The sequence below is a fragment of the Molossus molossus genome, unplaced genomic scaffold (assembly GCF_014108415.1).
Source record: "Molossus molossus isolate mMolMol1 unplaced genomic scaffold, mMolMol1.p scaffold_m16_p_20, whole genome shotgun sequence".
Classification (NCBI taxonomy): Eukaryota; Metazoa; Chordata; class Mammalia; order Chiroptera; family Molossidae; genus Molossus; species Molossus molossus.
This window is the reverse complement of record NW_023425356.1, coordinates 41354603-41367134: the sequence shown is the minus strand read 5'-3', so window position 1 is coordinate 41367134 and position 12532 is coordinate 41354603. Positions and strand designations below refer to the sequence as shown.

Here is a 12532-nt window from a genome sequence, read left to right as displayed (position 1 = left end):
TAAAGTTTCAATAGTAAAATCATAGATCCATGTAGTAAGTAAGTTAGTACTTCACACAAAAAAACTCCAGTCCATTTCCATTGAATGCTTAGAGTTTGAGGACAAGCATCTTTAGGCTGCACACACAAGCCCCATGATTCTTCCTGAATGGGCCTGTTTGTGAGTCTACCTAAGGATGGAGGTGGACATATTTGCAGAGCCTGAACCAGGAGCCAGGCCCTTGGTGACTTGCTAGGGATACAGAGGTCAAAGGCAGCCTGTGTCTTTGAGGGGCTCCCAAGCTACCTCCTTCCTACAAAGTCAGCATGTCTTCACTGACTACACCCAAGCTGCTGACTTCCCACCTGGGTCTCCACACCGGACAGTGTACCTGCTCTCCAGCCTTGTCCGTGCACCTGTGTAAGAGACTTCCTCACCTGGTCATCCACAGATGTCTCCTTCTCAACATCTGCAACACTGGACAACAACCCCTGGAACCTGCTCCTCCTCACGCAAGGTCTCCATCTCAGAGAATGGCAGAAACATGGGGCTCTTCCTTGGGGTGTCCCTTGCTGCCTCACTCCCTTTATATCTGTCCTAATTTCTGCTGATTCTACTTCCTGGATATCTCTCGAATCCAGCCGCCTCTCGCCATTTCTATAGCCACCGCTTCGGTGCAAACCAGCGCCATCCGCTGCCTGCCAGCATGTCCTAAGTAGCGTCCTGACATTCAGCTTGCAACCCTCCCGTCCAGTGACACCTTTCTAAAATGAATGTACGACGGATTGCTTATCTGTTCAAAACCCGTTAATGGTTTTCGATGGCTGTTCGAATAAAGTGCAAATTCCTTAATATGCACTGCAAAGCCCACTGCGCCTGGATCCTGCCCATCTTCCCATCCTCGCTTGTTTCCTATCTCCTCTCCAAGCACCAGCCACACAAAATCCTTTCACTTCCCCCGGTGGTCCATGCTCCAGCTCTCTTCCTGGCCCCCGCATGTCCTATTCCGCCTGCCAGAAGCCCTTTCCCCTTTCCTGCAAATTCCCATGCCAAGAAATGAGGACCCTGAGTCGCAAGGACAGATGCACACCAATATGATCATTATTCCACATTGCATGTGTACAGCCCTCTGCCTTTGCTGAGTTTTAACTCTATCCCTGTACCTACCATGTAGTAGACACACAATACTTGGCAAACAAAATTCTGAAGAACAGGACTAAATTTGGGGCAACAGAACTGTCTTGGGATATCGTGGCTTTATATAAGTCCAGTGTTGTGGCTGCAGACATTTAGAACCTGGCCTTCCTCATCAGGGACGAGGGATTTCAAGTAATTCCAAAAGGACAGGGGTTAGCAGGTGATCGAAGCATATGTCATGAAGTGAGTTGGCTATTTAGTCCTGTGTGATGGAGAGGGATGTTCTGTTAAAGATTAATCATGGAGTTTTCTCATGCCTGTTCAATGAAGAGGTGCCAAAAACAACAACAACAACAACAACACACACATCACATACCTGTGTGCTCCTTAGAAGTGTAAATAATCTTTGGGGCATCCAGAGGCAGCTTCCCCTCTTGAAGGAAGGAAGAGCAGAGAGCCCTCTATGCCTTCACCTACCTTAGGACATATGGTCCAAGAACAGGGTGTAATCAGGCCATTTGCTGGGGTTAAACAGGAAATGAACGCAACCCATAAGGAGGAGCAAGAGAAGCAGTTCTGGATTCAAAATTAATGGACATGGATACTGAGACCAGTTCAAACCCAGGACTCCTGGGGCAAGTGGGCTGGGTTGTGGGACGATTTGAGCACCAAGGGACATATCCTGGGAACCCCAGGTGACAGACATCCTTGGCAGAACTTACCACAAAGGCAATGAAATGATCTTCCCTCAAATATCCCTTGAGGGCACTATGCTAAGTGAGATAAGTCAAACAGAGGAAGACCATACTGTCCGATCTCACTTATATTTGGTATCTTAGAAAACCAGACTTACAGAAACAGAGCACAGATTCATAGTGGCAGAAGCAGGGGTAGTAGGTGGAGGTGAAATGAACCAAAGAGGATCAAAAGGTATGAACTTCCAATTATAAGATAAATTCCGGGATGTAACATACACCACGGGGACTACAGCTGACAATACTGTGCTGCATATTAAAAGCTGCTGGGATGGCAGATCCTAAAAGTTCTCATCACAAGAAAAAACATGTGAGAATGTGAGGTGATAAATGTTAACTTAAAGTATTGTGGTGATCATTTTGTAATATATACATATAACAATTCATTATGTTATGCCCTTAAACTAACAATACTATATGTCAATTAAATGTCAATTATTTGTCAATATTATACACCAATAAAACTGGGTGGGGAGGGAAGATCCCTGAGGACTTGTGAGTGGACGGGATCAATAGTGGCCCAGCATCAGCTGCTAGAATATCTCGGACCTAGTTCTCAACAGAGATGCCTAGTGGCCTGTGACAAAGGTGCCACAAAAGCAGGGGACAGTGCTTACTCTAGTTACCTAGGGTAGAGGTCAGCAGCCCCCAGAAGGCCTCTCAGGGTTTCTGGCCTGTATCACAGCCCTAATATTTAAAAAAATATTTTTTCTTTATTGATTTTAGAGAGCGGAAAAGATAGAGATCGATAGAAACATCGATGAGAGAGAACATCGATTGGCCGCCTCCTGCAGGCCCCCCACTGGAGATCAGGTCCACAACCTGGCCATGTGCCTTGACGGGGAATCGAACCAACAACCTCTTGGTGCATGGGTCGACACTCAACCACTGAGCCACACCAGCTGGGCTCACAGCCCTAATTTTATACATCTATTTCTAAGTTCTTCTGGTACTCACAGAACAAATAATGGTTAACTAGTAGTCTGTGAAACCTCTTACGGTTTATTCAAGATTACACATTGAATAACAGGTAGAGACAGAAAAAAACAAAAAAAAAGTGGATTCAGTAAAGATGAGTGGTACATTGTGCTGTCAGAAACACAGACACAGAGGTGAGAAGGGACAGACCCATGAGCTCATCGGCCCATGGCAGTCAAGGGCTGTTCCCTACAATGTTTTGATGGCCTCTGGCTCGGAGCGGAGCCACTGGAAATTATGCCAAGTCACATTAAGTCGGCATAAAGCCTCAGGGAGGAACGGGGACTCTGGACAGAGGAATGTGACACAGAACCAGGGCGATGTGACTATACCTCATTATCTCAGTGCCTTTGAGAACACACTGGAGAGCAGTGCTGGGTTTTGGATGCACTTAAATCTTCCATAAATGGAGTCTAAATGCAGGCTGCATGACATCCAAAGACTCCCCAGAGAAATTCCTATTATGTCCATGGAAGGGGAGTGAGGCAAGTCCCGTCTGGCTGGGCCAAGAGTCTTCTCTGCTTAGGAAACCTCGCGGTTGTCGCGTTCAGTGCTCACTGCGTGTTCCTACCAGAACAAAGCCCCGAACACAGGGGTGTAACTGCACTGGAAAATGGGCCAGGTGGAGCAGGCAGTGCTGGGCGATTCTTTGTCTCTATCTTATCAAAACCACAAGGCAAGGCATTAAATAGGGTATCATTTTTATGAAGTCCCTCGCTAGTTATGAGACAATGTTATGACCAGTGTTGCTCAGAGTTGCTATAGCAAAGCACAGTGACATTCTCAGTTTCAGCATATTCTTTATCAATATGCTAAACCCGAGAACTGGCTGGCAGGTACCACCAGTGGCTTTCGCTCTGTGGGACTGACACCCCCAGGAAACCCCAGAACTTTACAGTAAGTACACAGAGAAATTAGCACAGATGGATGAGGCGAGAACTCCCATGCTACCTGCTCCAAGAGGCCGAAGTACTGGGCTCCCTTCTTCCCTGCATAGTGACCTCTGGTTACCTTCTAACGCATTGCCCTTGATAAGAAGTAACTGGCACTGAGCCTTCATGGAGCGCAGAAAACGACCAATCACATCCATTCGGCAAATACATGACATACAGGAACAATGTGAGAGAGACACAGCGACTGGTTGCCTCCTGCATGACCCCGACCAGGGCCCGGGACGAACCACAACCGAGGTCCTTGACCGGAATCGAACCTGTGACTCATTGGTCCACGGGCTGACGCTCAAACCACTGAGCCAAACCAGCCAGGGCTGAAAGTCTTCACTACAGACAGAAGTGAATCCACCCTCGGGCACAGTGTTCTGAAGCCACACCGCTGCAAGTGTGGCCCTCGGACCAGCGGTATGACCAGCCCTGGCAGTCTATTAGAAGAGCAAAATCGGGCCCCACTTCCCACCCAGTGAATCAGAACAGCTGAGAGTGGAACCCCAAAATCTGCACTTACATTCTCTAGGTCGACCTGTGGGTCGCAACCCCTTTGGGGTCAAACGACCCTTTCACAGGGGTCGTCTAAGACCATCAGAAAACACATATTTCCGATGGCGATTCATAACAGTAGCAAAATCACAGTTATGAAGTAGCAACAAAAATAATTTTACGATTGGGGGCCACCACAACACGAGGAACTGTATTAAAGGGTCGCGGCATTAGGAAGGTGAGACCACTGCTCTAGGTGATTCTTACGTACCTTAAAGTGTTGAGTAACTAGTCTTCAGAAATAAAAGTGGGAATAAACGAGAAATGTCCTAAGGATTAGGATTGTGCCAGGGGCAACTGACCTATTCTTGCTGTCATTTAAATGTTTAACCATCAGGGGAAAGGGGGAGGAGGAAGGACGTGCACACTGACACGTGTGAAGGTGGCCCCTCAGATGCGGGCCCGCATCAGACGCCTGCTCCACACTCTGTCCCACCGAGGCCAGAGCCGCCTCGCCCCCAGCACGCTGCCCACGCTCCCTGTGCAAGAGTCCTGCTTGGCGTGGGGACCAGCGGGCAGGCGTGCCGTACCGTGGTTCAGATGTCTGATGCAGTCGCTCAGGACAGCGTGGAACTTCTTCTGCTCGGCGGCCTCGTGGAAGCAGAAGTAGCCATGTCTGAGGAACGGCTGCCACAGGTATACCGGGAACTCCTTCGGCAGGACCACAAAGGGCTGGGCGTTCTCCTTCTCGTTGGATGCTGCGGAAATATTGAAGACACGGAGATTGGCAAAGGCGCATCTTTTATTTAAAATGCTTACTTCGGGCTCTGAAGGGAACTCTCTAGGGCGGGCCATGGGATAGACCAGTGGTGAGAGATGTCCTGGTGGGGTCAGGGAATGAGTTCAGGCTCCTCCCACCTCTCTCCACCAGCTTCACCTGTCTCTCTCCAGCAGGTGGCCTCGCCCCATGCCCCACAGGGACAACCAAGGCATCAGACACAATCTTTCCCAACTTCCCCACATGGAGAGAATGCACAGAGCTCCCTCTCCCCACTGGCCGTCTGGCAAGTGCTCAGTCCAGCGGTGCAGACCCTCACGCTCTTCTCCCCCAGGCTCCCATGTCACCAGGTCTGCTCTCTGCCCTGCACTCTCTCCCTGCCCCCCCTGTCACTTGTTGTCTTCATGCCATCAACACCCCTTCTCACTCAGTCTTGTTCCAGCCCCACCAGTCTAGAAACCAAATTGCTGAGGTCCCCCGCATCGTCCTGACTGCCAGCCAGCCTGTGGCTTCTTCCTGATTATCTATCCTTCTAATCTGATCTGAAACATCTGTGGCTGCTAACTACTTCTTTTGAAAACATTCTCTTCCCATGACTTCCAGGAGCATGTCTCTCCTGCTGTCCTTCATTCATGCTTTTCAAAAATTGGTTCTTCTTTGTCACCTTTACTGGTTCCTCTACCCCTTTATGCAGCCCCAGTGAAGTGGTGGTGCTTATTCCTGTTCTGTACCGGTCTCTCTCCAAGCTCAGTTGCCACTCTCCCATGACATCCATCCCATGGCTTTGCACATGACTTCTGTAGTTTAGAATACAATTCCCCCTTCCCTTCCATCATGACTGTGCACAGACAATTCCCATTTATCCTTCAAAAGTCTATTCAAAAGCCACCTGCTCTAGGGTGTCTTTGTAGGCAACTCCTTCTACTATGAGAGAAAGCGTTGGGTGCTCCCTACCTTGTTCTCCCAAAATTGTAAGGATCAGCTTCTGTTTCCGTGCTTGGCACCCACACACAGGGTGAAAGGCACGGACTGAGAGGTGCCCCCTCACTGATTCTCCCCAGGAAGCTGAACCACTGCATCTGACAAATCTCTGAATCCCCAACACATGGCACAGTCATGGAACCTCGTAGATGCTCGACTCCAGTTTGTTGGGTGAATAAATGTGCCACATTGTTCTCAGAAATTTTAAAAGCCTTAAACAATGAGGACTTTTACCTCTTCCCTCAAAATCAGTTCCAAGAGACGCATGATAAGCCGCGTTACTATTCAGAGCCCCTACCCAAACGGTGTTCCCTTCCGTGCATTGCGATGAGAGGACATTGCTCTTGGTTCAATGAAACCCAGCTTATTCCCTGAGTCATGGAGAACAAGTGCACAAAAAAGTAACCCTGTGCTCCCTGCCTACATCATCAGCCCCAATTTCAGGGAATGAAAGAGAAGAAGGACCCCCCCCCCCAAGAGTCCACTGAAAGCCCTGAGGATGCCAAGAAATGGATCATAATCATAAAGGCGGCTCCACAACCAAGTCCTGCTACTGGCAAATTAATAAATCCAGACTGGCCTAGAAAAAGAATAAATTTCCTAGGGCAAAAAATGGGAGCTATTTCAGGGTCCCAACACCTGAAGGTAACATAGTGGAATGCACTGGAAGCACAAACCTGGGCCTTCGGCATAATACCCGGCACGTGGTAACCTAAGCATGAATCACCGTGTGAATGAACAAATGAATGGATGATGGAATGCCGCAGCAGAGACCTCTGGTTGTAACACGTATCTATCCTGCCTTCTTTCTCTGTAACAAAATCCTTGATTTTCTATTGAGCAAATGCTACACAGAATAAAGACGACATTTCCAGCCTCCACTCCAGCCACAGCCACTAAGTTCTGGCCAATGGGGTCACTGAAGTGGTGGTGAAACTTCCTGGGAGCACCTCGGAGAGAGGGAACGTGCCCGCCTCCTCCCTCTTCCCCCTCCTGCTGCCTGGGATGAGAAAACCAGGCTGGGTCTCCAGCGGCCACCTTGTACTAGGTCGGGAAGGGCCACAACTTGGAGATAAAGGGAGAGGAAGCTAGGAGTCCCTGACTTTTATGGAACTGTCCCACACCAGCCCTGGACTGCTAATATCCACTTATTTTCAGCAAGATAATAAAAGTTTAAGTATTTCATTTGAGTTTTTTTGTTGTGTGTGGCAAACTAAATGCTAATCAATAAAATTCCAAATAAATGAGTCACTTCAGCAAGACATGAGGGCAACTCAACACGTCATCTTGGCAGAATGCTGTGTAAAGAAGAGGTATTTATTGATAAGCCTCTGGTGCTTTTTCTCAAGGGAGGTTAATTCCTTCCATGTTGAATGTGCCTTTATCCTTTGCCATAGGATTAATATCACAAAGGGAGTGTTTCTGTTCACATGGTATTGTGAAGCAATTGCCCTTCCCAAGATGTCACAACTTTGGACAAACAGCTGAAAGCCACATGGGCCCTTTGCATTAAAAAGTGTCAGAAAGTCGCCCAAAATTAGTTTCAATGAGCCTCTAGATATCTCTCATTTAACCTTTCACATCAATTTTCTAGATGCCATTAGCCTGCATGTTTTTCTGAGTTGGATTATAAGGATATCACAAATGAGCTACTGTAGAATGTTCTATTTCTTCAACTCAAAAGGCCACACACCATACAATGAAATAAAAAGTCATTGAAATGCCCCAATCTGAAGCCCTGAGCCAAATGGCATTAGTCACAGAGGACTGGTGTTTTTATTCCTTTTCATTCCTTCTGATGTGAATTCATCAATAAGTCAATAAATATATTGTCTGTTCTGACTGATTTCATTGGAAAGTCCTTTTCGAGAGATTCTGGAGAGTCAGGGTGTTGGTATCCCCACTCCAGAGCCAAGAAGACATACAAGTAGATGTTGAAAGAAAATATAATAATATGTATAGTGCACATAAAGTGCTTTAGCTTGAATTAATAACAATTTGTTTAATCTAGGTTTATGGTCCATGCACTCATCTAATAATAGTGCTACTAAAAACACTGTGCTAAGCATTCTGCACCACCACAACAGTTGAAAAAAACAACTATATTTTCTCCATAAATTTTAATGAAATGATTATACTTGTTAATAAGAACCAGCGCTCTCTTCAAGAAACCAAGTAATTACTGCGTAGTATGATTTACACAAAGCCAGATGGAATCATTCCATTATCCACAGTTCATGAATTTCTATGAAATGCACTTCTTGGTCTCTAGATACATATTATCCATCACTTCCTCTACATGGAAAAAGTAGAATAAACGAGAATCAAAGTGTGTTCGAGACGGAAAGATCCTTCTAGATTTTCAAGTTCAAGGCCCTGGAGTTGGAGAAACAGTAATCAGAGAAATTTAGTCACACTAGGAAGACACTTGATAAGTGGCACAGTTAGAACTAGATAGAAATCCAGCCTTCCAATTCTCAGTCCAATGCTCTCTCCATGGCAGCATTTGGCTATTATTTATAAATATGTCGATTAATTTAATGCTTTTTCACACCACAGCTCTGAGTTACTGTAATGCTTGTTAAAAACACTTTCTCGGTTTAGAATATTCTATTGCATATCTTCTTTAAAATAGAGGAATAATATTCCCTGACATGCTTACTGGCAGGTGAGATTGGACATTTCACAGACTGGGCCCTGTCTGTTTACTTCTGTCCTGTGTAATGCTAGTAAGGCCTCCATTGTATTCCAAAAGCCGTGGGATGCCCAACCAGCGGCACATTTCTAATGCACTAGAAACACGGCAACTGACCTGTGTATTCTTGACTGTGACTTAAAATAATAGAAGTGGTACAATGTTTACCTAAATTAGGGAAATTACATCTCCCGTTTGTCTATGGAGTATGTGTGTCTAACCCAGTTTCTCAACTTCAGCAGCTATTGATATTTTATGCCAGATAATTTTTTCATTGTCAGGGGCTGTTCTGTGCATTGCAGGATGTTTAACAGGATCATGGGCCTCTACCCACTAAATGCTTGTAATACCATCCTCCCAAGCTGTGACAGCTAAAAATGTCTCCAGACACTGCCAAATGTCCCTGGAGAGTGAAATCTCCCTCCCCTCGTTGAGAGCCATGGGTCTAGCTAAACAAAGCCAGTCTAGGAATTTCGCCTTGGGAAAGAATGCTCAGCAACTCACCAAGAGGGTCTGGGAAATGCCGATCAGATAATAAATTGTATTCCTCTTCCGAGGTTAACACCTTGCCACCAGCTGGAAGAATTCGGCTTTTAGGAGCAGCTCCTCTCTGATAGGCCTGGGAAAGAAAAGGCATAAATGAGTGGTTATTTTTCCCCATTTGGGTTTCTGAAAAAGATCAAGAATATTTGAAATAGACAGACAGACACAGGCACTCGGAGATAAGCAATTCCCCTCCTGTCATTGAGTAAGAGCCATTTATTTAAAAAAAATATGTTTTGCGTAATTGCTATTTGCCAGGTATTACTTTAGTACTTTTGTGTGATGGTCACAACTTGGCAAGTCAGAGTCCCTAATCTCAGGGAGATTCACTGTAGGCGTGTTTCTCAAATGAGGAAAACATAATCTTAGTAACTTCTAGAAATCCTGCACCACACCATTTCAGGGGCCGGCGTCTGAATCATTCTGAGAACCACAAGGGTGATGATGCAGACAGACGTTTACTACACAACACACTTGCAGACTGATGACTCATGAGACTGTAAGACAGGTGGCTGCAATCATGGTTGCCATGGATTTTCACCAAAAACATAAAAATATTGCCATGATAAATATGCCAGCACTTTGCCCTCAGATGTGAGACTGTTTGACAGCAAATGATCTGGGAGGGGGGAGCAACGTCATGACATCAGAACAGACGGTGGCCAGCAGACAGACAGCTCCACTGCTGGGGAGGCAGAAAGAGGGTAAGAAGCATTTGTGAAGCAGCCAGGACCACGAGGACACACAGATAAGATAGACTTTGAGGATATGCATCTCATGACGAGGCTGAAGTCAAGGCAAAATGTTGACAATCACAAGCTAAAAGCAAACTGAGAATTGAAACCCAGCAACTGTGGGACCCAAAAGGTAGAGTGTGCTCTTGGGAATAAGAAGAACATCTACTCCATCAAGAATGCAGTGACTGAAGAGACCCAAACAAAACAAACTCTCATAAATAAGAAGGTAGTTTTCATGCTTGTAAAATCCACCAATCAGCTGCTTAAGCATATCAGGGACCCAGAGCACAACAGAGAAGAATCAAAAGTTGTGTGTTGTTGAAAAAGTTCAGAAGCAGTTACATTGACACTGGCCTGAAATCTAAATTGTGTTATTTGTTCTATCACGCTCCAATCTGGGCTTTTATGAACATGATATTAATCAATCCTGAAAATAGCACTATAAATTACTTATTCTCTCTATTTTATAAATGCATAACTCTTAAGTATAATTTTTTAAAATATACTCTTTTATAAATGAATAAACAAGACATTAAAACTTGGAGGAATAATAGCAAACTACATGCCATTTTTTAAATTTCCAAGTTTTTTAAATACTTGTTTATTATGAAATTCAGTAGCCATGTCTTTCAAATCCAAACAGGCTCATTTGAAAATGATGAGCAAAAAAATTTTTAAATATTTGGTTATTATACAATTCAGTAACCATATCTTAGAAATCCAAACAGGTTCACTTGAAAATAATGAGCAAATAAATTGAAAGTCGAGGGAGAAAGCTTTGAAAAGTGAAAAGAGGAAAAACCCCAATTTGGATTCAAAATGAAACTTTGGTTAGTGCCAAATATGGTGAAAAACATAATAAATTCAAGAGGAAGTTCCATGAGTGTTTCCTCCCAATTATTTAGTAGTGATCATACCAAGAACTGGTCTATTGTGGGCTCTCCCAGTGGTTGCCATGTACTTGGGCTTCAGTGCTCCTATTTGTTTATTCCTCACAACATGGGAGGAAGGGATCATGCTCACCATTTTCCAGATGAGATAGGTGAGGCTCAAGAAGATTTATGACTTATGAAAGGACACATTTCAAAGTCCACAATATTAACCATTCTGCAATACTGCCTCTTCTCAGGCTTCCCTGAGAGGACATGTAACATGTCATACAAAATAAAGGTGACTTGTTATTGTTATTATTATTGTTGTTATCTGTAGTGTATTGGTAATTTGCTCCAGAGAGCAAATCAAGTGTTGAATAAAATCTAATACAGATAAGCAGAGAAAATATGAGTTTAATGAATATGGCAAAGAATAAGACTACACAAACAGCATTAGCTGGTTGCCTGTGGAATAAGTTTGTATTGCATTTTATTTCTATTGTCCATCAGAAACAAAAAGGAAACACATTGGTCTGTCCCCCTGAGCTTCTTCCTGTAGGTTTAACATCAGGGGTATTGATCAGAGTGTTAGTGGTGGTTGTCCTGCCTGCTCTTGAAAGAGAGCTGAGTTTTAAATCTGTTACCACTTTTAACCAATAAATAATAACTATTCATTTCAAAGGCAGATTGAGCATCTATGTGGATTTAAAATATGTACAGTATAAAATCCAAAAGGAACTACTGGAATAATTCAGCCTAACTCTCCAGTTTCACTGAAGCCTGACCTGCACTTTAGTTTTCCAAACTCATAGCTCAGTGTTCTTTCCTTTGTACCCCTATATTTTCCATGGGGAAATAAATGAGAACCAGTAAAAATGGAAGTCCTCTTGAATGCTAGGCACTTAAAATACACGATCTCATTTTCTCCACATTTCACAGAGAGGATAATAATGAGATAACCAGGAATAAGTTAAAAGGAAAAAAAAAAAACCTTCCATATGAGTGGAATAAGTATGTGAAGTGTTCTAAATCCCTAGGAACTCATGCAAATCAATCACAATCTTTTTTTTTTTTTTTTTCATCTTCATCCAAGAATATGTTTATTGATTTTAGAGAGAGAAGGGGACAGAGAGAGAGAGAGAAACATCACCCAGTTGCCTTCCATATACGCCCTGACCAAGACTGAACCTGTAACCTAGCTATGTGCCCTGACTGGGAATCAAACCTGCAACCTTGTAGTGTACAGAACAGTGTTCCAACCAATGGAGCCACCAGGCCAGGGCTCAACCATTACCTTAGTAAGTAACTCCTCAGCCCCTGCCATGCAGGAAGTTGAGAGAGGGAAGACAAGGAGACACAGAGCAGAGGGAGAGACCTCAGGCAGTGACCGAGGAAGCCTTCGAAGCTGAATGATACAGTAAAGGCTCCTGACCTGGTCACGCGGCATAACCTACTTTCACACCCACTTGCCAGTGCTAGTTCAAAGTCTGTCTTGCCCGCTAGACTGCCAGCATCTGTCTGGTCACTGCTAAATGCCCAGAACCTTTTACGACATGCAGCACATAACAGGCACTCAGTAAACATCAGTTCACTGAAATGAGTACCTGCTCGTAGGAAAAGAATCAATCCTAAAGAAGAGGGCGC

At 44.6% G+C, this 12532-nt stretch overlaps 1 protein-coding gene across 1 annotated transcript in view; it reads right to left on the bottom strand.

The window, feature by feature from the left end:
* The window catches only part of NIBAN1 (niban apoptosis regulator 1), a 128449-nt gene that overhangs the window by 59559 nt on the left and 56358 nt on the right, over positions 1–12532 (bottom strand). Inside the window, exons 4-5 of the mRNA XM_036272151.1 lie at positions 9241–9355; positions 4873–5040 (exon numbers count right to left, since the gene is read on the bottom strand). Of these exons, the coding sequence (XP_036128044.1) occupies positions 4873–5040; positions 9241–9355 (283 nt within the window). The remainder of the gene's footprint in view (positions 1–4872; positions 5041–9240; positions 9356–12532) is intronic.